At 33.6% G+C, this 27,988-nt stretch overlaps 2 protein-coding genes across 3 annotated transcripts in view; one reads left to right on the top strand and one right to left on the bottom strand.

Moving 5' to 3' along the window:
• The first annotated feature begins 1,403 nt into the window (after nucleotides 1-1,403).
• Nucleotides 1,404-27,988, top strand: part of LOC142352114 (uncharacterized) — a 67,553-nt gene continuing 40,968 nt past the window's right edge. The window contains exons 1-6 of the mRNA XM_075404486.1: nucleotides 1,404-1,532; nucleotides 1,618-1,665; nucleotides 2,385-2,600; nucleotides 4,977-5,125; nucleotides 5,394-5,550; nucleotides 22,750-22,944. Of these exons, the coding sequence (XP_075260601.1) occupies nucleotides 1,530-1,532; nucleotides 1,618-1,665; nucleotides 2,385-2,600; nucleotides 4,977-5,125; nucleotides 5,394-5,550; nucleotides 22,750-22,944 (768 nt within the window). The 5' untranslated portion in view covers nucleotides 1,404-1,529. The remainder of the gene's footprint in view (nucleotides 1,533-1,617; nucleotides 1,666-2,384; nucleotides 2,601-4,976; nucleotides 5,126-5,393; nucleotides 5,551-22,749; nucleotides 22,945-27,988) is intronic.
• On the bottom strand, nucleotides 7,420-19,943 carry LOC142351550 (uncharacterized). 2 transcript variants are annotated; one of them, XM_075403635.1, is made up of 5 exons: nucleotides 19,926-19,943; nucleotides 18,546-19,154; nucleotides 12,267-12,321; nucleotides 8,928-8,941; nucleotides 7,420-7,679 (listed from the first exon to the last, which is right to left on the bottom strand). In XM_075403635.1, exons 2-5 carry the CDS (start codon nucleotides 18,694-18,696, stop codon nucleotides 7,588-7,590), a joined length of 312 nt encoding a protein of 103 aa, XP_075259750.1. In that variant the 5' UTR covers nucleotides 18,697-19,154; nucleotides 19,926-19,943; the 3' UTR covers nucleotides 7,420-7,587. The 2 variants fall into 2 exon arrangements, with proteins under 2 accessions (XP_075259750.1, XP_075259749.1); XM_075403634.1 differs by lacking the exon at nucleotides 19,926-19,943 and having other exon boundaries at nucleotides 18,546-19,218.

Here is a 27,988-nt window from a genome sequence, read left to right as displayed (position 1 = left end):
TTATTTTATGTTAATTTTATTTTTTGTCCGTGAAAATTGGATATATCGTGTAGCAACATTTTGTGGCAAAATATAAAAGAAAAAAAACCTGTGCGGGTGCGGAGAAGAAAACAGGAGTAAAATGTCATTTTCAACTCCAAATTGGTACGCTTTTAAACGACTTAATGTTAATCAAACGTGACGAGCAAAATCACGTTGAAAGAACACAAATTAGGCTGTACGTTGCTTTTTGGTACCATAGTGTAGTCTAGTCCTAAAAGAGTCAACCAAATCTCAATGAAGAAAATCTGACATTTTTCAGACTTGGGCCCTAATTCTGGTCAGAATGTGGTCTCTGATTATGCAATAGTGCGATCGATCTATGATCAGATCATCGTCTAGATGTTGCCCTCATAACATAACCTTGATATCTAAATAAATATGCGACCCTGAATTTTGTATGATTATCTCAGGCGGTTTGTTATTGTCTGGGTATGACCCAAGATAATCAGAGTAGAGTGTAGGTCTCTTGGTTCTTGAATTTCAAACTGGTAGTTGTATCTTTCATCAGTATCAGTCCGAAGGAAACTCTTATCATATTGCATCCATTAGCATTTCATCAATTGCACATCAAAATTTCCTAGTGATCGGAAAATTCAAAATCTTGCAAGAATCTTACAAGCAGTCTTGCAAGGAATTACATAAATAGGGACATAAAAAATTGTTTTCAAACGGTTTTCAGTTTTTTAACATCAAAAACCGGCGTTCCAATTTTGGCCGAAATCATCATTTTGTAAGAATATCTTACAAGGTTCTTGCAAGATTTCGAATGCAGTTTCCATTTTTACTTCGGATAAGAGCTGTTTTGCATGCCCAGGAGGCATTATATTGTCGTAAACATGCGCTTTAGAGCTTTAGAAGAGTGACTCTCACTTTCGCTAGGATTCATATCTTGCAAGAATGATGCAAGAGTCTTCCAGGAGAAGAACCATTTTGCAAGAATCTTGCAAAATTTGAATTCTTTCAGGACTGGGGCTCGAATATTGCAAACACCTTCAACTATCAATTTCACTTCAAATGGCCACTATCGATTTATGGAGTTTTAAAATGAGAATCTAAACTGAGCCGCTCTATGTCATGTATTTATCGCAGAACCATCATTTCAACAACTCTTAAGAAAATGTTTGTATCTTGTAGCAAATTAACAATTATTTCATGCTTTTTTGAGAACAATGTGATAAAGCTCTTTCTTGGAGAAAAATGTAGATAACAGTAGGCAAGATCCATTATATAAAAATATTCAGCTCTGTCCATTTTTTTTTTAAAAAAGTAGAGTTAATCGCTAGCTTAGCTATGCGCAGATATTTACTCAAATGCTTAAATCATCATTTAAAACTTAACTTTTACATCGATTAAACAAACTGCACGCATAACAATTTGATTTAAAAACCACGCACATATCAACGAGCATTGTTCGTTCTCTTTCATATGTAAACGTACTACGATTAAAGTTTACAGAATAAGTTTTAATTCAATAAGTTTTATTTTCGATGGTAAGTTTTACATACATAGCGTTAATTCATTTCACTCTGAATGATTTTTTACCAATAGTTGTCGAACATTACTTGACTATTTCAGGCAGCCGAGGCCCAAATATTGGAGAGTTTGGAGCACGATCTTTTAGAGGTACGATTTATATAAAGTTCATTTTATTTTTGCTATAATTCCATTATAGTTATTGCTTTAGATATTATTTGGTTAACCGCAGATAATTTAATGACCAATATTGTACAGCGTTATTTTCTAAGGATACAGAGATGAAAATGAGGAGCTGACGGAGGCTTTCTCATAACTGAAACTCACTGACCATATATGGAACTTTACCCCAAACTCAAGTACCTCAGTTGCGATCGTGAATGCATTCAATGGATCGGTTTTTTTTTATTTTGCTATCATATCTATCTCAATTTTGGTCAAAATAATATCCCCTGTTCCTATGTTCAATTTTGTCCAGTTCGAATCTCACCGAAGTTTGAAAAATCATGGAAAAAAAGTATAATAAGTCAAGAAATCGAAACACCCATTTAACCTTTGAATTTCTTTAGCCGTGAAAAAACGTATCATTAATATTTCATTATGATTTCATACAAGGTCATATATGATTTCTTAGTAGTCATACATCATACAAAGATCATGCAAAAGTTAAATTTGTTCTCAAATGCATAAATCGTCAATAACACTGAAAAAAAAATCAACCAACGCTGCATCTCGATGAGATAAAAAATTTTCTTGTAGTCATGTATGATTTGAATGATTTGTATGGTTCCTTGTATGAAACCTAGGAAGTGGCGATCCGGGCGGGTAATTTTTTTAGATTTTAACACTAAATCGAATTTTTTCTTGAGATCGAACGAGAGTGTGGCAGAAATGATGACCTAAATGTGTTCATGCGGGAATACCGCTCCCTGTTTGATCAATTTCGGAAGAGTGAAGACTCGTGCAAAAGGATCAATGCTAACAACCGACAGTTGCAAGCTGAGATATTGGCAAATGATGCTAAACTGCCATTTGCGAATAGAATCATGACGGATAGTGAGGGTAATATCAGTACTCTCAAAAAGGTTAGAATTGTTGCATGACAATTTACCCAATGACTCGTTTTCGCACTAAATGAACTTCAGGTGAATATACCTGAAAAAGAACTTAACTTACCAGAAACCTTCAGATTGTTTTGCCCCGCCTTAACTTACCTCGACTTTATCTGAAAAATTAAGGCGGCAACACTTGAACTTTTACCATAATTTACATAAAATATATCAGATGTTCACCTCAACAATACCTTAATCTTTTACGTTAATTTTTAAGGTAAAGAGTAAAGGCTAAAGTAAATTTAATTTAAAATTATCAAGTTTATTCGGTTGACACCTTTTTAACATTCTTCGCGGGAAAACACCCTGGTCAAATTGGTACGGTTATCTGCTAAGATCTTGAAGACTCTTGCACGACTCTTGTATAATTATACATCATCTTGTAAGGGCTCTCACAAGACTCTTACCAGATAACGGTTAATCTTGCACGATTCTTAGCAGATAAACAATGTACTTATAAGATTCTTACCAGATAAGCGTCGACTTAGTATGACTCTTGAAAGGCATCCGTCGCTCCAAGAAGGTTCCAGACAGAAAACCAACGGTCTTGCAGGACCAACATAGCTAAAAAGACCAACATAGCTAAAAACGTAAAACTGACTCCCAAACATAATTAAAACGCCCATGAGGGGCTTAAACAACACATAAAACATAACACATTGTCTCAGCAAGCATGGTTCGTGAGCTCAGTAACCATGTGTACCAATGAGAATCCTATAAATCGATTTCGAGATTCTTTATAGGTTTTCTAAAATGGTACAAGTTTTTTGGTTCTTTTTAATGAAATAGAATGAACCTATCCCCACTAAAACTTAGTTTGCCTTTAGATTTTTTTTACTGCAAGTGAAATACTTGATGGAACGATGTGGAATTGATCTAGAGCTAAAATCTAGAGCTCTATTTTGCCTCCTGTTGAGAAGTCACATTCGCTTTTTTATTAGGGTAATAGTAAAAAATTGTCCGTACGGTAAATAGAAATGCTGTAATTTGCGTTGTTAGGAACTTTACATAAGAAAACAAAAAATCTTTGTTTGATTGGTTGAAAAACAACTGGAAAGTATTGCGTTTCATGATTTTTTTGCAGTAATAGCTTTTTTATGTGTTTTCCAATGAAAAGTGCTCAATTTCTGAGTTTTGCAATAAAAAAGTGTGACGCTTATCTGGTAAGATTCCTGTATGTTTCTTACCATATAACAGTCGTAATCTTGCGTCTTAGCAGAAAACTTTTGTTTGCAAGACTCTTACAAGATCTTTGCAGATATCTCTTTTTCGCAAGAATCTTGCAAGACCTTAGCTGATGAACGTCCAAGTTCGTCTAGGGCATTGAAAAGAAAACGAGAAAAATTAGGCTTTGAGGTGTAATGCGTAGCTAAGAGTGATATGGCCATCACACAATTGTATTCAATTTTGTCAGTGTTTTCCACAACGAACTTTAACAACGAGGCAGCCGAAATGAAAGAATTCTCAATTGGTCATTAATTGCATAAAAGTCTCTCAGCGGATTTCACAGCTGATCAATTAAACAAACCGCAAAATAATTTTTATTACTCACAGAGGATCACACTAAACAATACTCACAGGGGATCAATAAAACAAATTCTAAAATAGTTTTATTCATACAATGATCTCAAAAATGATCTCAGAAAATATACATTCGTTTTTGATCTCAATTAGCATCATATAATTTCACCCCGCAAATTAGTGGTCTGCATTACAGCTGATAAACTAATAACATATTTGGTTGTAATAGATTCTTATGAAATCCCACAGGCCGCTGAAACGTTGACATGGTCCGCGAGGCAAGGCCGAATGATTTTAATACTTATGTTATAATCATTCGGCCTAGCACACCAAAAATTTGGTTTCTCAATTAGACAGTAATACTTTTAAAAAATAAGGCTGTAGACTAATGAAAAAAGTTGAAGTTATGTTTATCGAAATAATTCATCTATTGCATGAAAAGTCATTTTCCCATGATTTCCTGTGGTTTAAAACAGAACAAACCGACAATTGCTGACGTGGAAACCAAAAATATTGGATCCCCATCGTAGGAAACCGATCATACCGATGGTTTCTTACGTTTTAAAATCAAACAAATCGAACGTTTCATATGTTTAAATGCCGAACATACCGACAATTTTTTACGCATAAAACCAAAAGTACCGACAATATCTTACATTTAAAAAACCAAGAACATACCAATAACCCCCTAGAAAAAACGCAAGGGTTTTCGTAGTCTGTATCTAAATAAAACCCAGCATACCATTTTTGTTAATTATAAAAATGGCGATTTCTGCACTAAGGCAATTTTCAATGAACCGTTTATATTATTTTTCATATTTTATTTAGAACGTGGAGAACACACTGACAGAAGTGCTGAAGGCGCAGTCAGTGGAGAAAGAGAAGAAATTGGAGGTGAAATCTTTGAGACAGGAGATTGATGACTTGGGGGTGCAACTGGACCAGAACATAGGCACTGTACACAAGAAACAACCCAAGTATGGAGATCCGGAACAAATTTTCAGTGCATTGCAGTTTTTAATCATGAATTTTTTGGCCAGTCTTAATTATTATTGACATGAACAGGGAACCGACAAGTAAAAGACAGTCTAAAAACAGTCTGTAATTAACACTGGTCAGTACTGAAACACACTGGATGGTAACTCCGGAGAATCGCATACATTGCCTGTCAACGGTTATGTTTTCTTAGTCATTTTTAAATAACTGGAGGTCTAAACCTGGTTGATGCTCGCAGAATATTTGTAGACTGGAGAAGCTCCTGTTTGAGAAGAGTGAGCTAGGTGGAACCCTGGGCGATGAGCTGGACCAGGTGGCCAGACTGAGGGATGCTGTACAGGGGGCGGTTGAGGAACACGAGAAAACAGACCAGCAGAGGGTGCAATTACAACTCAATTCAGAACAGGTCAGCACCAACACTTTTTTTTGGCAAAATAGACTTTACTCAAAAAGATTGCAAGAGAACAACCAGGAGTTTGAGTTGCATCCTCTTATGAAGTTACTTAGAGCATCTGGTATTCGTTGAGAAGAGCATTCGTTTAAGATGCAAGTCAGAAATTCGAAGTAAATTCAGCAGAGTTACGTAACATTGCATGAAACGCAAGCTTCGCCAGTTTTGAAATCAGGCACTGTTTATTAGACAATTTGGAACTCTAGAATTCGATAATGAAGAGAACCGGCACTTTAAAACTTATACGTGGTGTTTCAAGCTTATGATAGGATTGTAACCAGAGGGAAATAAGCTAAGATGTTGAGATTTTTTGGATTGTGTAGTGATTTCTGACTAAAAATTTCCTGAAGATAATTGAAGAACAAAAGCAAAAAATCTCTGAACGATTGCATAACTTAATCTAAAAAATTGCGAAAAAAGTTAAGATACAAATTGTCTTGTTTCAATAAATTTTTAGTTTTTTTGAATATCTTGAAAATTTGATTTTATGAGATCTCCTTTTTTGAAGTGGCGACAACCAAGAAATTTTCTGGAACAAGTTTTATGAAACAATTGAAAAACGCTTTGTTACTTTTTAAAAACTTTCTTGATCTCAACAGCAATTGAAGCACAGTAAATTATGTGAAAGAATCTCGATAAACTGAGGACGTTATTCAACCAATTACAGCAGAAATGAAAAATGAATTTCTCACTACATGATCATAAACAGAGCACTAAAAAGTTAAATATCCAGGTTCGATGTCTACGAAAATTTTGCGATTATTTTTGTAGAAATTTAACAAATTTTGTCAGAAAATATTCATTTCTCATTTTATTTCTTTATATGCCACATGAGTTTTTTAAAGAGGGTTGATCTGATGGCATTTTTTGAATGAAATCAACAATTGCAAAGAAAACTTTACAGTTCCAATACAAAAAATTAATACTCATTTCTTCTTGAAAAACTAATATCATTGGAATTTCCATAGATTAGTCTTTTTTAAACAAATGGAGGAGGAAAAAATAATGTGCTTTTCTAAATTCAAGAGTTTTGTAGAGAAAAACATCAATATGCTTTACAACAGCAGAATTTATCAACAAATTTGTGATCCTCTTTTTCGGCTAGATTTGTTGATATTCTGTTCCAAAATCCAGTTAGAATGGTTAAATAACCAATGGAAAGTACTTTTGAGTGTGTCTGCAGTGTGGAAAAAATTTCTGATTTTCTTATTCAGAGCTAGTTCAAAAATGCCTTCAGAATTTGGCTCTGATTCACAGATATGCAGAGAGCACTGATTCTGATCTCTGCTCTGAGACAGAGAGGTTTCAGAATCGATACAGAAACAATTATGAAAATCTTCTGAATCAAGACTTGTAGTTAATGATTATTCTAAAAATTTTCTGAATCTGTTCTGATGCTACAATGTTAGGTACGGTTTATTGTTAAAAAAATGCAATATCAAAAATGCCACGTGTAACATGAAATCAGGCTTCAGAATAAGTGAATGATAACTCTTTTTGCGTTAATTTTTCCTTCTTTTTTAACTACTATGTAAAGTTTTCAAAGAATCATACCTGTATAAAATTGGTTGAAGACCATTTGTTGGTATCATTCAATAAATTTTGCATGCGAATCCACCAGACTACTGCGTAATTTTTGTCAAATATGTTTTTCCACGAAATGATCTCTGAGAATACTATAATGATCAGAGCATATAAGACCAAAATGACCTCTGATCAGATTTTGCTTTGACTGTTGTCCAAAATTTCGGTGTCCTTCGAGCTTAATCTGATCAAATTTTTTTGAACCTGGAATCTCAACTTGTATAGAGGTCTTCAAAAAAGTTTGGGATAACTATTTTATTCAGCTCCTACCAGTTTCCATCAAATCACGTAGTTGAACAGAACATTTAAATAATCAAAAAAGCCACAAATAAATTTATTTTTTAAGCTTCAGGTAGAATCTTGGTTGCAGAGGGCCTTATTTATTGTGAGAATAGTTTCATTTGTCTGCTACATCTCTCCGTAACTGTCCGTGAACAAACACAGGGCTGGGCTTTCATCTCTGTTTGACGTTCGGCATTGCTTAATTCCGTCACATTCAACTGTAAACAGAAGTACACATTACACGAAGCAAACGTCACCCTATGTGGTTAAAAACAACCCTAGTCTGTTACCAACGCTTATCTTGAAAGATACTGTCAAAACCTTGCAAGATTCTTGCAAGATCTTGCAAGACAGCCGTCGGATAAGCAAAAACCTTGCAAATATGATCGTCGTTCGGGTAAGATTCTTGCAAGATAAGCGCCTGAATCTTTCAAAATTCCTGCAAGATACACGTCGAAGTCTACCCAGGTTGAGGTGCCATCCGGAAGTGACCTCTGATCAGACCGTGCTAGACGAAAGTAACCTCTGATCAGACCATCCCAGACCAAAGTATCCTCTGATCAGACTAAAGTGCGCTAGAAACACCGTGTGTGCTCTAAGTGCGCTCGAAACGGTCTCTGATCAGACCCTTCCAGACGGAAAGGACCTCTGATCAGACCAAAATCAGACCATTGTCCAGACGATTGTGCGACCATGGCCAAGACCAAACCCAGACCATCGTCCAGACGGTTGTGCGCTCAATATCACTTCTGATCAGACTATTGTGCGCTCAAAAGTCACTCCTGATCAGACTATTGTGCGCTCGAAATCACTTCACCGCACGAATTTTGTTATAATATATTCATTTCATACAAAATGATGTATGCATTATTAAATTCATCTTAAGAAAAGACCATTCTAAAAGTGTTATTGCAAAGGGAAAGAAAACACAACTGCTGAGAAAAAATTTATATTGTATACATTAGTGCAAATTTCGAACTCAATGGACGAATTTAGACTGCTTTCCATATAAAACATCGTATTCTACAGTTAAACAAAATTTCCTTGAAAGGGGACCGGTATGTTCTATCAGCTGTACCCCCTTGGTTCTGATCAAAGACATCAGACTCTAGATGTGTCTCTGATCAGAATGCTCCTTTTTGTTGCCTCTAGGCAGAGCCAACATCTCTTGGTGAAAATAATCAAAAAACAAAATTCAGCACGAAATGGACTCTGGTCAGACTAATGTGCGCTTGAATCCGCCTGTAGCATGGGTAGCAAGAGAAGCGTTCGGATATCCTGTCTTAGAATGAGCGTGGGACATTTTAGCTTTTTCGACGACTAGATACGGTGCATTAATAAATACGCTATTGACGGTAAACTTGATATTGGCTAGTCGTGAACTTCAAAACTATGAGCTGAAGAACGGTCTGGCATAAAAATATATTCACTAAAATTAAAAAGTAATAGAGAACAATAGTACTAACCTCCTCCGTATTGCCTGTGAAACACTTCCAACTATATGTAATACTATTAAACAGAGGGTTTAAGTAGGAACATTACTTGGCCAATAGCCGCTTGATTGAAGCAGTGAGAAATTTGCGATTAATAGAAGTTGATCGGTTTCCATTAGTTATTGAGGCTTGAAGTTTTTGCAAACATTTGACATTTTGCAGTAGTTTTGCTAATTTGTACGTCAGATTTAGATAATTTTTGCCTCATTGATAAAGTTGTCAAAAGTTTTGTGTCTTTGTAGCACTACGCTATATCCAGATTGTTAGTACCCTCACTGTGTTTTTTTTACAATTGTAAGGATTTGGATTGTATTGTAGCATCGTTTTGCTTGAGAGCTTCATAATTTTTTCAACTTTTCAAGTTAATCAGAAATGAAACTGAACTCGTGAATTTAAAAGTTTTAGTGAAGCGGGGGCAGCCAACCAAGGGCAGTTTCAAAGAGTAACATTTTAAACTGCTTTCAAAGTGGAGAGAGGAAATGTTGTTTTAATTCTTATAAGGGAAAAGTTTTTCACCGGCTGAAATTTGACTTCAGTTTTCGTTATATTCTCTCTTAATTTTGCTCCAGACGGTGCAAAATCTGACGAGATGCATTTGTTCCTGCATAAGCGCCATTGTATGAATTGATAAATGGACGACTTAAGTTTGTTTTTAATTTATCTCTGCATGCTTGCATAAAAAAGTTGTTTTTCTTTTCATTTTGTACGTATTTACTGTACATTTTGCTCTCTTCCCAATTATTTTTTCAAATGTCTCGACCAATGGATGCATAAATAAAGCATAAGCAAATCTATATATCGTTTTCGTCTAACAGGTGATTTGTTTTTATGATTTGGTTTCAACGGTATTTGCTGTTCTTTATGAGTTCTAATCTTTGATTCACTTTGATGACAGGATAACAGGGGTTTTATAAAGGACAGTTTTCAAAATAGCCATATCCAAAAGCTCAGAATTCTGTTATCTTTGACAAGATCTGTTCACGTGAAAATTTGGAACTTTGATTTTCGATTGTAATTGTTGGTTTTTGTCGTCGTCTTATTATTAACATATATGACATGTCCTTTTGGGGCCTCCTATGGAGGCAAAAGTGACTTTCTCTTACTTTGTTCAGTGAACTGCCAAGATTTCTTATTTTTCCAAACACATGTTGTCAAATTTTACCCGCTTTGTTGCCTTATAACTAAGTCTTGTTACTGACAGCATCATGAATTTTTTATGCACCCGAAAATCAACTTGTTTTTTGTTTTAATTTATAGTTTTTGGTACCGTTGGCATATTGCGTTTTCATAAACTAAGTTTTATTTGCCTAATCTTTTGTAGTCTATAGCTTTTGTGGTATATAAGTTTTCGGATCTATTCTGTTTTGCCCACCTCCCCCCCCCCTCCCAGCTTAGTGGTCTAATATGTTTTGCAACCCCGGGCGCACGTGCTATTTTTTTTTACATATTAACGTGCTATTTAACAACATTTATTTTGCAACTGGGGGCGTAAAAAACACTGTGGGGCGAAACAGAATAGATCCAGGTTTTCTTATTGACCAGTCTAGTCTCTTGGGGTTTTCTAATTTTCTAAGAAACTTTATTGAATTTTTATAAATTGAGTTAAGTGTTTTTGAAACAACTGTTTTATATTTGTCTCTTTTTTGCTTCCCCCCTTGTATAATAGTGTCATTAGTTACAGTCACCATCTGTTTTTCCCAGATACTAGTTTCTTGCATTTTTGTCTAATTTTTTTTTTATTTCGTTTCGTCCTTTTACTCTAATTTTTTGATCAAGTTCTTCTTTTCCAAAGATTTGTAGTGCAAATTTTTTCAGGCCAATACTTTTTGTTTTGATAATTTTGACACCTTTCTTGAACAATTTGGAGCTCACCGATTTCCTGATTTTTATCTTTTTAGTTTTTGTCGTAGTTTTAATTTTGTTCTAATCTTGGCCTACTCTCATAAAAGAGAGTTTACCAGTTTACACTAACTTGCTTTATAGCAGAACACAATCATCTATGGTTATTGTTTTATCCTAACGACTTTGGCGTTGAAGCTGTCTGTTATCAAAAAATTGTAATGTTCAATTTTTGCGTTAATTATCGTTTTTTTTGTTGTCGCATCAGTTCAACTTCCAGTCCCAACAACAACAGATCTCATATTGTCTTCTATGAAGTGGCATTTAATGTTCAATTAATGTTCTTAACTCTATTTATTTTTCATTTAAAGCTTTAATGCATGTTTTTTTAGATTAATTATTGTTTTCCAAACTTCCAGTAAATATTTTTAACTCCAATTATTGGTTGTTCAATTATCCCTAATGCTTTTCAGCTGGAGATAATTTGTTCTCAAAGGTGTGTACTAATTTTTTGAAACGTACCATCATCGGTTGCTGTCATACGTTTTGAAAATTTTTTTGTCTTTCTGTGGCTTGTTCGCATTAAAAAATGAAGACAGCTGCTTATTAAAAATAATTGGTATGAATTGGTCAGAGATTCTCTTAAATGATCGCCTCTTTTATTCCTGTTTTATTTTTTTGTTTTTGCATGTGTAGGGTGACCTGTGTTCTGTCGGCAATAGGATGATGCTATTATCTTAAAGTGCTATTTTAATTTTTGTTTATTGAAAAGAATAGAAATTGAATATAAAATCTCACTTTTTGTTTTGGGCTTATTAATATGGCTAATGTTGCCACAAAACAAAAAGTGAGTTTTCGATTTCAATTTCTATCCAATTCAATCCAAAAAATGATAATATCACTTTAAGAAATGAGTATCCTTTTATTGTCGACAGAGCAAACGACCCTACACAAGCTCAAGGATACTTGCTACATTCCAGTGAGGTTACTTTTTTTTACTAGCACGGAACAATCGAACTGGTCCGACCATTTATTTATAAAACAGAAATTATGCAATTCACAATTAGAGAACAAATTACATAGAATTTTAGACAATTTGCTTTCTACTTGAGAATTGCATTGGTTTTATTTCTGTTTTCTAAACAAATGTTCTGACCAGTTCATTTTTACCTGCTAGTAAAACAAAAAATTATTCTCACTGGATTACACGTCACTCCATATTTGAGAATCCATCAAATGCCCTTGAGAATCCAATATTCGGTATTTTATTGAAAGTTTCCTATCTCTACTCTTTTTAAAGATAATTAAGCCAAGAATGTACATGAGATGGTTCGTAACATCACGACCTAACGCACAATACCGAGCCTCCTTGTTATGTATATAAGAATGTTTTTAAACTTTTAAGAAATTTTGCATGATTAGATATTTTATTTGAAATTTGGAAGCGTTTGTCATTAGGCCTCCTGTACTGACTGTTTAATGCATTCCCTTGGCGAACACTTGAACTCGTCCGGGCCACAAGTCTTACCTGAAAATGATCAGTATTTGAGAGTATAAATGGTGTGTCTTTTTTGGGTTCAAAAACTGGTCAAAAAGGTCCTTTAGGTTGAAAATTATCTGTGCCCTGACCGGTGTTACTCAACCAACAATCAAAAACAACAATTTCTCATATTTTTTTTAGTAAACTTTCAATTAGTGTTGTATTTGTGTAGCGAGGTGAAAAAATTGATCATAAAATGCGCATAACTTCGCGCAGGTAAACTGTCACTGTTAAATTTGACCAAGACTGTAATTAAGTTTTGTGTGGCTGTATTAACACATGTAATTTAGAAGAATTTGCAGAACTGTGTTACATGCTTAAAAAGTAGACATTTTGGAAGGAAACCCGTAAATATTTTCCACAAAAACCGCCAGTTTAAAATTTGAAAAAATAGGTTACAAGTTTTCAGCCTAATTTCCTTATTCTCAGGGTAACTAAATTTAGCAACTCAAGGTAACTCAATCCTACAAATTGGGTAATCGTATTCCTCAAAATCCGTCTTCAATTTTAAAAAAAAACATTTACATTCAGGTTTACGTATGCATAGATTTTGCTGAAACTTTGCAGAAGGTTAAATATGTGATTAAAAGAAACCAGACTGTTTACTCAAAAAGCTTTTTTTACATCAAGCAATGATTTTCAGCATTATAGTTCCATCTAGTTTTCGCTTAAACTGTTTTCTATAGTCACAAATTATAACCATCACTGCTAGTTTACGACCACACCACGATCTTACAAGATTCTTACAATTGGTTGTACCAAACTGCAAAAAGTTGTGATCTCCGTCCCAAAAACATAATAACACTTTTCAAGACAGATGGCAATACTGCATGATATTTAGAACACAGGAAGTAAATTGACAAAAGTATTTGCGAACATGGGTTGGTTTTGAGCAAAGTTTTGGTTAAAAACTTATGACATTGTGAAACCGTTTTTTGTGCAGGTTATCCTCGGGAGCTTAATGAATTTGACAAAAATGATGGAATATCATGCGTAAAATTTAACAGAAAACTGATTTTCAAATATCTGAGGAGAACGTCTGCATTTTATTGTTTCGACCCTCTTGAGGGGGGAGGAACTATATACTCAAATGGGTTTTTTTTTGTTCCGTGAATTTTCGCCGCTCGATATATTCATCGTAGAAAGTTGAGACTGGTATCATTAAAAAGCTCGTCCAGCGTAGAATATGGAATTAAAAGATTTTTTTTAATTTTCATTTTCTACAGGGAGTTATCGAGGTTTAAACTTCTGAGAAAAGAAGAGTGAATTCACGTTGTTTCTATTCACATTTTCCGGAAGTTTTGCCTAAATCTTCGTCAATTTTGCTAAAACTTGTTATAAAATTTAAGAATAGTGTCGTTGATTTTGTTTTTGAAGATGAACAAGCAATGTTGATTGTTTTGATTTAATTTTTTTGGTCAAAAAAATCTGGATAAACATTTAAAAATTTAGACTTTTTCATCAAAAACAGCACGAAATAAGCTACTTTAGTCCACTTTGATTAAATTTGCCGACAGTACACCCCCAAACAGCACTCATACAATCTTTGAAGACTCAGAGGGGAGGCTATTTCTACTTCAGAGTCCGCTGAGAGTGCACTGTAATTATAACTTTGCTGTTTTTTGCTAACTTTACTCGTTGATTATCAAAAATGCAGAATTTATTTTGAGTTTTCAACTAAAAGTGATAGGTCCAACCAATTCGCTTGCTAAGCAGCTCCAAGCTAATGCATTTAGTTTTTTAATTGAAAGTTTATGGTCGTTTCTTTTTTTAAAAAACAATTGACTTTTCAATAAATAATGGCTTAACTAACTTTTCCTCTATTTTCCTTAATTTGTTCAACTTCCAGCTTAGTGCCAGCAAAGAAAGACTGCTTCTTTTTTCTATTGATTTAACATTTATTCTCGGTTGCAGTTTTAAGCCTGAAGTTATTGTTTTCTAGCTTTGATACTACAAGATTTCAGATTTTTGTTTGTTTTGATATTTGCCAGTTTTTCACGTTTTCTAATTTTGTCACATTATCACATTATTGACAGCTCATGTCACCTTATTAGCATTCAGAAAAAGGCACAATTGAACTTATTAAAATCCTGAAAGATATACATCAACGTTTTAACGGCCTCGACGCCTCTTTCTTGAAGAAATCAATTGAATTTTTTAAATTTGTCTCTAACTGTCATTTATACTTTGTCGTTTCGGTCGTATGAAATTTCCTGTATAGTGATAGCTTCCATTGGCTTCTCATGGAAGAATAGAAGAACCGATATTCTGATATTAGTAGATAGCTGATAGTTTTCATGACTTTGAAAACAATCGTTTTCCAAAATTAAAAAAAACTTTTCAACTTCGCAATTTTGTTCTTTTTTTGTTTCTTTTTGTTACCTAATCTCGTTAGTTAAATACAGGTCAAATATGACATTGTTGGTGTCAAGGGTATAAAAGGGATTGGTGTCCCAAAATCTTTTTTTTAAAGAATTTGTTATGACCTTACTGTCTTCGACACCGGTTTTTCACAAGAAAAAAGTAAATTGATTTGATTTTTGTCATATTTGACGTTCTTTTTGTAGATGCAAGAAATATTCTGGATAATTACAGTTCTTGAGGGCTTCTTTTTCATGAATAAACGACCCTATTTAAATAGCTTTTTTTGTAATTATTGCCTTTCATGACATTGAATGTAATTTTCTTTCGAAAAAAAAAATTAAAAATATTACATACTTTAGCACTTCGCTTTTTTGTCTACTTGTTACCTAGTCTTACTAATGAATGGTCACGTACTACATTATAACTGTTTGAATAAGGCGCAATCAAATATATTTTGAGTGCCAAAATTCGGCTTAACGGTTTTGACAGCGTTTTCTGGCAAATTTCAATTGAAATTTTGTTTGTTCTTTGTTGTTCTTTTTAGCCGCTTTAAAAAATGAATAAGGACAGGTCCTAATGCCCCTCTATAGAAGCAGTGGTAATCATAAGTTTGTGGTAATATTAATTGATTCCTAATGGTATTTATTACTTTGAAGTTAACTGTTTCAAAAAAATAAGTTAATTTTTTTTACTTTTGTTTTTGTTCTTTTTTGTATAATTGTTACCAAACCTTTTTATGGACTGGTCGCATATGTTTTCTGGTGATTTGTAAGTTATTTTTGTTTAATTTTAGGTTTATCTGACGGTATGTTGACTTTGTTATTAAATTTAGTTTTTAAGAAGGGCATAAATTTTTTGATGTAATTAATGTTTGTTGTTGTTGTTGTTGTTTGATTTTGCTGTTCGTCTTGACTGGCTTTCTTGATATTGACATATTACAGCAATCTAATGCATCAATTTTTACTCCACTGAGTTATTTGCTTTGGAGGCTATCTTATCGTTCATACAGAATTTTTTGAAAAAGACTTCGGCTTTTTTGGGATTCGCAAAAAATAATTTTTGGGTTTTTCTATCTGTTCTTCATTGGTAGACAATTATGCCAAAATTGTGGATGGGCGGGGTCAAAACCTTATGTGCCATCGCACATTACCGAGCCGCCTTGTCTGTATTAGACTTCAGTCCATCTGTTTTTCCCAGCTGGCATCAAATTTTCTGAAAATATTTTAAAGCCAGATGTGAAACACTGTTGATCTGACAGAACGTTTCTGTGTCGTTATAGAAGATAATTTCTCTCTTTTGTTCTGAAGCAACGGCGAAAAAAATTACACCAAAGTTTGCTTTTATGCCGTTTTGCGTTTGTTTTGATGTATCTGAATTTGAGCAAACGGCAGAGGAACTATGAAGTTTATCCTCGTTGGAAATTTTAAAGGCAAAAAAGCAGAGGGGTTGCGTTCTCGTCTTCGAAAAATATACAAAGAGCTGAGTATTTTTGTGATTTTAGTCTTTGTTGACGACTTGATGTTTTTCTAGTCAAAAAAGTTTCCTTTTCAATTTTACTCACTTTCAAAGAAAAAAGAGCAAACTTTTTAGGTCAAATCATAGAGAATTGTACAAAAACAATATAATAACTGCTCCAATTTTCTCCAATTTGCCAAACTATTTGCAATTTGCCGCTAAAAGGCTATTTTTTCCCAACAGTATCCAACTGTTGGACGACAAAATCCATCAATTTTTCTCTCAAAAGTTTCCACCAACAGATTTATTTTTTTAAAGCAAATAAGGATATCAACGCACACAACCAGAATTAAAACGCAGACGACTAATAATTTTTGTTCAAATCTTTGTCCTGAAATTGAAAATCATCTTCACGCGCTTGAAATTATTTCAAATTATTTGGCTTACTAATGAACACAAAATTCAAAATATTTATATGAAAGAATTTAAAATCTAAAACTTAACAAAACAGCAATCAATAGCAAGTAAGCCAAATTTTTCCGGGTCACGCTTCAGTTCAGTGGAGGGAATGCAAAAAAAGGGCAGATAATTGACGATATTTTTTCATATTTTTTAAAGCTTTTTGCACAAAAACAAAAACCTGATGGTACTGTTCAACCTACTTCTCAATAAATGATCATTATCGTTTCAAGAGTGAAGAATTCAAGAAGATTTAGAAATTTGTCAAGAAAAAATTTTCTTTTTTATTGTTCAAAAAGTTAATCAATCCATTTAACTTCTGAAATCAATGCCGATAGCTGCGCACTTGTAAAATATTTAACAACAAGTGCCCTTCAAAATCAACATAATAAGAATCTGATTTTTAATCAATAGTAATCACTATTTGTTGTGTCTTGTTTAGTTTTCTTAACGCATCAGATGAGGAAGGAAAAATTAATTAGAACTGACATATTGAAGGAATCGACCCCTATTTTACCTAGTTTTATCTCATAGCAGCCTGTTTAATTGAAATGCGAGGTTTTTTGGCCGAATGTCAAAATTGTTTTGAATTTTGTTTTCTCTTTTAATCTCTTTTGCTTCTTTGCTCTGCAACATCAGAAAAATTATCAAATGCATTTAAAAATTGAAATTGTGGAATTGATGAATAAAACAACTTCTCTTTGCTAATTTCTGCATGATATAAATCACAAAGGAAAAATGACAATGTGTTAAATTTACAATTCTATTTAAATTTAATTTTAGAAATAAATTCAAATGAGGCAATTTTCAAAACAATATTTTTGTCTGTACAATTCAACGTTGTTTTATCCATATTCATAATTGATTTGATAATATCTAATCGAGCAAACTGAGAATATTAGTAATAGTTTTATAGAAACATGTTTAGGCATTTAAGTATTAGCTCTTTGAGAATAAATTACAATAAGAAAAAACAACGCCGCTTGTCTTATATTGTAGATATAGTAAAACAATGTTATTTCAGAAAAATTTGATAACTCGTTCGCAGCAATAACCATTATTATATTGGATTAAATCATTATACATGAGGGTTTCGTTTTTCACAACAGTTCGAAAACATTTGCAACAATTTTTTTAAAGATGGTCTTATGTTCAGATCAAAAATGATTTACAGGAAATGCCATCTTTTATAACAATTGGACGCGCAAAATGAGAGCTTGGTTTTTTGAGAGCTGGTCAGAATTAATGTTAGTATTTATATGTTTGTATTTAAGCTGGTATTTAATTGTTTGTATTTAAGTTGGTATTTTTATGTTAGTAATTATATGTTTGGATGAGCTGGTCAGGAATTATGTGCTTGTATTCAATTATTATTTCTTTCTCCATTTCGTTTCGTCATTTTTTTCTCCATTTTGTAAATTTGTGTTTTGATACCATCTATATGGCAATGAAAACATAAACAAAACCAAAATTTAACAAAACTGAAAACTGAAGCATAACTTTACACGAAACTATTAAATTATTTTGAATTTGCTGAAATTGGTAATTTTGTTTGAGACTCAGTTTTAATGAACCTTAACAAAAACAAAAACAATCTCCCATGCTATTTATTTAGCCGACTATTCAATTATTTGTTTTGTCTTTCGAGATTTTTGCTAGATTTTATACAGCAAACTTGGAGTTGTGTTTATAGATTCAGAAAAAAATGAAAGAAAATTCAGATTTTTTTCCATTTATGACCCCTCCCCCCAGCTTACTGGATGCTTTTTATATGCATCCCTCAAACTCACGTGCCATGACTCTACATTTCAGTTTGCCATGAGATGCTTCGTTCTTTGAATTTGTGGGAGTGTATTACGTACTGGGGTGGGTGGGGGTGGGAGGAGGGGGGGGGGGGGCATGGGGGGACACGAACGGAACAAATCCAAACTTACCTCGCCTCTTGTCCAAATTAGAGATAATATTATCCGGAACATCATTACGTGTTTTTGCGAGGAAAATACTGTCATAATTAGGTCTGAATCTAAACGTACTAATCACTGAAAGCGTTAGTAACATAGCAAATACCTGTAAAGTTAGTTTCATTTTGCTAAAAGGGCTAAACTTTTATAATAACTTTGGTTATAAATTTTCTATAATTTTGTTCAAATATAAGGAGGAAAATTGTCATAGATGAGGGCAATATCACAAGACCTCTTCAGTTTTCTCTTGGTCTGATGATGTTATAACTAATATCAACAAGTAATAACTAGGGCAACTTCAATATCAAACACAATAGACGAATGCTGTTAAGTGTAACAGGGCGTTTTTTGAGTGGTCGAGCAAGCAAGTACCAAATTTAAGGCTTAGGAAGTAAAATTCTTCCTCACAGTTTCAATAAATAAGCCATTCCTTATTTTTAAAAAATTCATATACAATTATATTACTGTGGAGTTTTAGAAAATTATTGCTGTCGATACGATACAAATAGCGACTGTTGATACGATAGTAAAATTGCAATATTAAAGAGCTCAAATCCAATTACTAGAGTAAATTCTTTATAGCTGAACGCGATAAATAATTCAGTGTAAGAAATTTGAATGCCTCATCGATCGACATTTGTTTGTTCACGCATGGCAGTTACTAATGGGCTATTTTTTTTTTGTTAAACTGCTGAAAGGAAGTTTCAAAAGCGTTGGATTTCTTTTTCTCCCCCCCCCCCCCCCCCCCCCCACTTCAATTGTCAAAGATTAAAACGAATTCGCACCCTGATGGGAGGGGTACGTCCTGGTCAAATTTTAGAATTTCCTGAATAGCATAATTAAAATTCAAAAAATCATGAATTGTTAAAATTTGCCTTAATCAAATGACCCATTTGAAATTCTTCATTTTGAGAATTTATGAATAAGTGTTTTCTTATTAAAAGTGAAAGGAAAAGTTGGTCGTTCCCGTTATAGCCCCCCCCCCCCCCACCCCCAAGCATACCATACCCCCAGCCATGCTGGTAAATATACCAAAAGGGGGCTATAATTTTGCAGGGGGGGGGGATAATGGATGGGAAAATGCCCGCAACATTTCAGGAATTTTTTCTTATTTTTCTTAAGTGTACGCTTCGTTTTGATTATTTACCTAACTAAAAAACAACCCTTCTCCATTAACGCAATATGTTATTCCGCTGTTTTTTGTGAGGGGGGGGGGTGTTATTTACAACTATTTAGTTAACAGGTTTCCTCAATCACACAATGAGAATTGGTCTAACGGAGTGAAAAACTTTTTGTTCATAATCACTTTTACGGATACGCATGAGTTAATTTTGACTCAACCTGGCGACTAACTCTACTTCATTAAAACTGTAAACACAACAAAAATGCAATTTGTACACGTGAACAAATCTTGTTGCTAACTTTAAAGTAAGTGAACCTGTGTGAACGAATTGCAACAAACTAGGAAATAGAAGGACAAGAAGTTTTGTGGAAATTGGGGCTAAAAGTCTGGCGGAGTTCTATTTTTTAAAAATGCAAATTAACCAAGTCCGGCCCACAATTCTGGATTAATAACCCAAAAATGTCTGGTTTTTCAGGCCACTAAAGCACCTTTACAACTTTCACAAAGTAGCACTAATCGATATTTTGTGAAATAGCCCAAGTTACGATTTAAAAGCCTCGTTTAGCGAGACTTGAATTTTGGGTCTTTGTTCAGCTGCAAAGGCAAACAAATTGTTGATGTTTTGATTTGATTCTTGTGTTTGATGAACGTCCCTTGTGTATTGAATTAGGGAAGCGAATATTGTGTTTTTCCACTTAAGTAGATTGGAGTTTGTTCCATAGCAGAAATCCAATAACTTGACAAATGAGGTTAAGTGTGTAGGTGTGTGAAATAAAGATTTAAATCACAGTGATTACACTGAATGGATTAATTTACCAAAAGAGTTAATTGCAGTGGCGATTCGGAATCAAGCATTATTTAATTTGATTGAGATGCACTGCAAATATATTTAACGTCGTGCTAAAATCAGTCGTTTGATTAAAATCTAATTAATCACATTTTATTGGAACTCATAGCAAGCTGCAGTACAATAGATAATCATAATGACTGAAAATCAAGTGTGGAAAACTAATTTTACTAGAGTAAACAAAGTCTTTGCTCATGATTCGATTATCAATGTTTACTTTTCTTCTGGTCAGAAAATTTTTGGACGTTAAATTAAAGGGGTACTGCAAAAATTTACCCTCATTGATTGATTCCGGTACCAGAAAGGAGTAGTTTAGACATTGTTTACCCTTTATGTAGTTTAGACATTGGTCAAGGGACTGATAAATTTTTTTGGTACATGATTAACAGATATGAGGTGCATACAAGCAGACATGTCACCAAACAAATTTTCGAGCCCCAAACGAAAGTCAAGTCTTTATCAGCACTGATTCAGTAAAATTACATATCTTAGATCAGTACAGTATCAGAGCTGTGATTACATTTTAGACTTGGCACGTCTTGAAACCAGTCTTAAATTTTGGTAAGTCTAGGGTTAAGTCTTGATAAATACTTGTCAAGTCTTGAGTCACTTCTTGGACCCATTATTTGGTGTTGGTATTCTTTCGTTTGGAAATGAAAGGAAGGAACTCCCATTTATGATGATTTGCCTTCAAAACCTCCAAAACGAAATACGAAGCATAAGAAAATGCGAGCACTTCCACAAAATTACATTGATAGAGATCGAAAACACTTTTGATGTTTCCTTAATTCATGATCACTCCTTTCTGCCCAATGAAAAAAATGGTGTCTGAGCGACTATATGGGACATTTTAAGTTGATAGACGCTCAAATCAGAAACAGCTTGATCAGATTATAAAATTTCTTGTGATGAAATCTGACGAAGTTTAGCTGGTTTTGAAGTGCAGTAATTTATGATAAATTTTATCAAAATTCTAATTTGCTTATTAACTGCGCAATAATCAAGACTCGGTCAAGATTTGACATAAGAATTGCCAAATTTTGGCCCGACTTGACCAAGGCTTGACTAAAGACTTGCCAAGTTTTGGCCAAGACTTGAATTAGATCTTACAAGTTGTGAGCGAACTTTGTGTTCACAAATCTTAAAATTTGAAGGAAGGCGAGATCCATATTGATTTGTCAATTCAAGACGTGTGTTTTACTAGAGACAAACTGATCAAGACTTGAAACTCGTTCTGGGAGCACTTGAAAGCGTGGAAAACGAAGGGATGCAAATCTATTAAAAGCAAAGAGGCAAAACATTCAATTTTCTTGGATTTGAGCTATTCCAAAAAAAATTGAGATTTAAACAAGGAAACGTCGAAGATAGGATTGAAAAATGTCGAAACAATAATTGTAATAATAAAAACAAATTCACGGTGTAGTCGTTGAAGTTGTAATTAAGTTGTTCGTCAAAGTGATAAATAATAATGAAAGTTATGTTTATTTATTGTTCAGGAAAAAAAATTAGATGTTTTGTTGTAATTAGCAAGTCTAAACACAAACAAAACAGACAACTTTAATCTGAAGGATTTCAGCGCATATTTTTGTAGTTCTGGGGAATTCTGCGGGGTACTTCATATTTATAATGACATTTTTTAAAATGACACTCAAAATTGTTCTCTATTCAGCTTAAACATCGTCTAAAAATGCGTGTGCTACTATAGCATACTTTTATAGCATTAACGTCTACTTAAAATGGTTGCTTTATACAGTTGCTCAGACTCGGCTTATGAAAATACCTTCTTAGACCAAAATTGTCCATGAAAAGACCGTACTCGACCAAAATTGGCTATGGTAAGACTTTGTTTTGACTTTTAGAACTTCGACTTAAGCTGGACTAAAAAATAGTCATCATAGATAGCGTATTGAAATTATAAAATTGATAATCATAGATGGCCAAGCACCAGAAGGGACTCTGATACAGGCTGATGCCCAACAAAAAAGAGCCGGGAACAGAGCAAAAATGATGTTGTTGAAAGTGTACTGACAGTCGACGAACACCTCGACCAAGTATTGACTTAGAAAGGGAAAATTTATCAGGGCTTTATTAAGTATATTTTTGTAATGCACGGTATTTTCTGATTCAGTACTGAATTACTCTGAAAGTTAGGTACGGGTGTTTGGTAAAAGTTACAATATTTGGAATTAGAGATATCGCATTTTCAGTTGGTTGAGGAACTACAGGCCAAAGAGGAGGACATTGCCTCAATGGAGGGGAGGAGGGACAAATTGAAGGAGGGATTAGAGACGGCTGAACAAATTGCGGTGGAGACACAACAAGATATTGAGGAGAAAAGGAAGCTGTTAAAAGAGCATCAACTAAATATTGAGAGGGTTCGGCGACTCAATGGCGAACAAAAGGTCTGCATCAAAGGGCTAATCTGGGTCAAGGTGTCACCGTTAAAAGTTATTAAATTGTAAAAATTTCGGTGATTGCGGGTAGAATCTCGTACAAAATGCGGGCAGATCAAACAAATTTTTTAATAATTATTATAATCAAGAGTGTTTTTTCATTTAATGCAAAATTTTTGCTTCACCTTTTTTGTTCTAGAACGTTCTTTCGAACTTTTGATTAATTTGATTTCTTGTCAAAAAGAACGGGATAAACTGGTAAAACCCGGGTAATAACGCTGTCAGTAGCATTCTAAGAGTAGTCGCAGGGTACTAGTGTACGATTCAGCGAAACTCCTCAGGAAGCAGAAATTCATGTTTTAAAAAATTTCGAATATTGTGAGGTGGCTCCTTCACCCCTATTTTCACACCCCCCCCTTCACCAACCCCCCCCCCCGATACAGAGCACGTGCCATTACATAGTGTTTCATTATGCCAAAATATGGCACGTGCGTCTGGGGGTGCAAATAATATCCACCCAATAAGCTGGGGGGCACGAACGGAAAAGATCGTAGGCTATATCCAATCAGGGCCTACGCATCTGTAATTTGAGAGCAATTTACCTAACCGTAATTAGTTAATTTTTGGGTCTTTCCCTATATATCCCCTCCCACGAAATTATAGCCTCGCATTAGGGTATAATTACCATGATTGGGGAAGGATTGGGCTATAGGTTAGATGACCACTAAGTTGGGGTAGGGAGGTTACAAATACCCGCTTTGTTTCGGATCACCGCAATTCTAGGTCTTTCTTACATTATTTCGAGAGCAAACTTTGAATCGGAATTTACATGTTGAGGGAGCCACTTTTGAGATCATTGAAAGTTCTGCATCTTGTCCAACTAACAATGTCAAACCTATGTACACAGCAAATTACAGAAAAATAGTAAAAATATCTCTAACAAAGTAGGCGCTAAAGAAAAGAGAACCGAAGATTCCAATTTAACTCAAGATAATTAATCGAGAATGAAGATCAATCTCAAAATCCTAAACTGATAATAAACAAATTTGACCAGGATTAAGGAACATCTTATTCATGAATTTGACCATTTGTTTTATCCTAATACATGGGAATATTGAATTTAGACTAATTCGAGTTAATCCCGATAGTTTTGGTTTGTTCATCAGAAACCTGGAGTATTAGTTAAATGTATTCACATTTACATCTATGAGTTTTTTATAGTCATAAATCATTTTTTTTATCAAATGATATTAGTTGAGGAGGGAAACATTATAGTATAATTGAAAAACCTACGGAGCATTTCAATTGACTTTTCTCGCCTTTTCACCTTTCAGATTTATAAAACCCAAAAAACTGCTTTAGAAGAATTGAATACCATAACTTTATTGTTCCGACCCCACTTGTGGGGGGAGGAACTATATACTCAAATGGGTTTTTTTTTGTTCAGTCAATTTTGGCCGATCGATATATTCATAGTAGAGAAAAGTGAGTGGTATCATTAAAAAGCTCGTCCAGCGTAAAATTGGAAACTAAAAAAGTTTTTTTGAATTTCGTTTTTTTTCGAGGAGTTATTGAGGATGGAAGTTTTGTGTGAACAACGGGATATTTGGCATGATTTTGTTCACTTTTAGTACAATTTTTCAAACTAAGTCCTTTTTAATAAAAATATTATTTCAAAATTCCATTTCACGCCACAAAATGAATCAATTTTGAATTCCTAATATACGATCGAAGGGCGATAAAAAAGACTAGTTCTGGTCTCATAGGGAAGTGTGCTATCAAAAAAATTCAAATTCTATTTGAGAGCTCTTTTTTTAGAACTTTTAATATTTTTCTTTGTTTTCTCAAGTCACCTAGAGACCAGTCAGTTTTCAAATCGAGGTTCTAATAATGACAACTTGCATTACATTCTAATGAAGCCCAAAGAACAAAAAAATCGTTTTCAAGAAATCAATCGACCATTTTTTTGGCTTCGACTCTTAGTTTTCGTAATTTTAAATGAAATTTTGATCTTCTTTTTGACGTTTTACTAAATTTTTGGAGGCCTATGGCATAGACTCGTTGACAAAAAGTGCAATAGTTTCCAAAATGAGCAGTAAGTGAACTATCTAGAGCTTTGAGTGGACAGCTAATGGCTGTTAAGACTTTAAAACTGGTTTATCGCAAATTTTTTTTTAGGATTAACTGATCATAAACTTGTTTTCGTGAACTGTAAGTCAGTCTCAGTAATGACAGGACCTCCTTTTGTTATACTGCAATCAAAATTAATCTGGCTAAAGGTTTTATCTTCTAACTATTTGTAATATGACTTCAACGCAACACGACTTCAAAATTTTTCAAAAAATTTTGGAGAATTTCGTAATATTGGTTCCTCTTGAAATCTTATCACATTATCCTGATATTGATATCTCCCAATGGCTTAGGGAAAATTTTCAATGGATCATGGATTAAATTTTCAGAGAAAAGCTTTTGGTGTAAAGGGCTTCGACACTTTTTTCTCGCACTTTCCTCTTGAATTTTTGGTTTTTGCCTGTGTTTGTTGTTGTTTCCATAGTCTTAAGACTTATTGTGGTATCTTATTGATAACCAATGTTTGACCAAAAGTGTTTTTCTCCAATCAAGTTGTAACTGACCGTATTTTATGACTTCCGTTGAAAGCTATTGAAAATTAAAAGGCTGTTGAGACTTTAAAATGATTTTTCGGGAAATTTATTTAAAATCAACCGGTATTAAGCATTTTTTTCGTGATCTGTATGTCAGTCTCAGTAATTACCGGATCCCCTTCTTTTCTATTTGAAACAAAATTAATTTTTTTAGCCGTTTTGTTTTGCAGCTATTGGTGTTATGACTTCGATGCACTAGTTTTCATAATTTTTTTTTTAAAAATTTTGGTTTTTTTTCGTAATTTTGGTTCCTTTTTAGAATCCTAACTAATTATCCTAATATTGATAGTTGCTCTGGCTTAGAGACGACATTCATTGGATCATACGTAAAGTTTTCACAGAAAAACATATGGTTTAAAAGGCTTCGACACTTTCTTCTCACACTTTTCTACTAATTTTTTGGATATTTGCCTTTATTCGGTGTTGTCGTTTTCACAATCAATGGTTATCGTTAAGTCTTATTGATGATTTGCGAATGACAAAATTTTTTGTTGTCTCATTGATGCGTAACTTGGCGTATTTATTAGCTTCCTTTGAGAGCTATTGAATTTAATGGCGTTGACACTTTTGGTTTTCTCTAAAATTTCGTGGGTTTAATCTCTTTGTTCATGTTTGTTGATTTATTGGAGTCAAATTGTTAAAAAGACCAATCCCATTGCCGTTAAAAAATCAAATGAAAGTAGAAAAGTTTTTACTGAAAAGTTTATTTTTTAATGGCTTCGACATTTTTCTCGCTCATTTTTTATAATTTACTGTTTTAGCCTGTTTTTTTTGCATTCTTCAGGTAGCCGTAAAATGCTGACCTGTCTCATAAGCTTCTAATTGCCGTTTGAATGAAGGATTTTACCCGAAGCTGTCGGTTTATAGCGAATAGTCTTAAAGTTTCGTATACTGAACATTTTTAATATATTTCAGGATTTTTCAATTTTTTTCAATTTGTTGTTCTTTCCGTCAACTTGTAACTTACTCTCATCATGGAGAGGTCCAGTACAATTCTTTATTTTTCGAAAATTTACATGTTTACTGATATCATGACGTAACTCATGTTTTGTTTGTTTGACAATATGCGTTTTCATAAAGTTATGTGTGTGGTGTATTTGTGTTTTTTTTCTCTTCCTTTAGCACAATCGCGTAATAACAGATCCCAATGATTTTCAAATGTGGCCCGATGGAACTTATTTGTTTTTTTGCAGCATATTTTTAGCTGAATTAGTATATATATATATATATATATATATATATTCATATATATGTATTTATATATATATATATATATATATATATATATATATATATATAAATATATATAGAAATTGAAATAAAAGACATAATATTCAGATAATAGCTAATGATTTTAATGGCTTCACTAATTTGTGTTTTCGCAATGTTTGTAATTTGTTGTTCGTATTTTTTGAGCTTTTCTACGTGTTTAGTTCGTTTCTATGGCTTAGTCTAACCAAAGACAGGACCTATTGGTTTCATTAAGACTTTTTAACAAAATTTTCAAGATATATTTTGCTAAAATTTAATGATTTTTAAGGACTTTGAATACTTTTGTTTATTTTGAAATTATTTGGTTATTTGATTTTTTTAGTTTTGCCTCAATATTTTTTCTTTTAGTTGACTTTTTGCCTTGTCTCATTAAGATGAATCCCATCTGCTCTTTGAGTTTGGAAATAGTAAATCTGTGTTGCTAGGGTTTTCTCTGATTGTAATTTGACGTTTTCACTGGGTGCTTTTCAGATATTGAGTTTTGTTTTTGTTTTTGCTTTTTTGTTGTTTTTTTCTCGTAGTCTTTTTAATGGCAGATCTCGTTGTAAAGAGGCATGGCATTATTTATTTCAATCATTAGTTTGTTTGTGTAACAATTTTTTTTAATTTCAAAAATCTTTTTTTGATTTTCTCTTTGTCAAAAATGTTGGTCAAAAGACAGTTAAGTCAAAAATGTAGATGAGCGCGGGTCGGAACATCATGTGCGAACGCACATTAACGAGCCGCCTTGTTGAGTGTAGTATCAAATAATGATTCAAAGTAACTAATATAACGAATAAAAAATTTTGTTTTTTTGGATATCAACTAAAAACGTTTAAAAAATTCTATTTCATTCTAATATTCCGGTAGAAAACTTTCACACAGCATTTTTTACTGCAAAAATTGTTCACCCTACGCGTTAGGAGGACCTCCAGGATCCGTTCCCAAAGTTTAGAATTCTGAATACGTTTTTCCCAGTGCTAAAAAGGACTTTTGCATGATGTCAGCTTTTGATCAGCATTGCCCAGGAACAAAGAAGAACCAAATATTTTTTTCCTGTACAGCTCGTGATACTTGGCAACCGTTATCAAATTTGATCAAAAAATTCATAAATTTCAGGAAAATGTGCGGCTTAAGGA

Source organism: Convolutriloba macropyga, chromosome 13 (genome assembly GCF_964194025.1).
Source record: "Convolutriloba macropyga chromosome 13, txConMacr16.3, whole genome shotgun sequence".
NCBI classification, from domain to species: Eukaryota; Metazoa; Xenacoelomorpha; order Acoela; family Convolutidae; genus Convolutriloba; species Convolutriloba macropyga.
The sequence above is the reverse complement of the archived record's forward strand: the minus strand, read 5'-3'. Positions and strand labels throughout refer to the sequence as shown.

Coding starts and splice junctions, on each gene's coding strand:
- LOC142351550 (XM_075403635.1), bottom strand. CDS start 18,696: ATGAAACTAACTTTACAGGTATTTGCTATGTTACTAACGCTTTCAGTG. Junction 12,322..18,545: donor TAATTTGGACAAGAGGCGAG/GTAAGTTTGGAT, acceptor GATCATTTTCAG/GTAAGACTTGTGGCCCGGAC.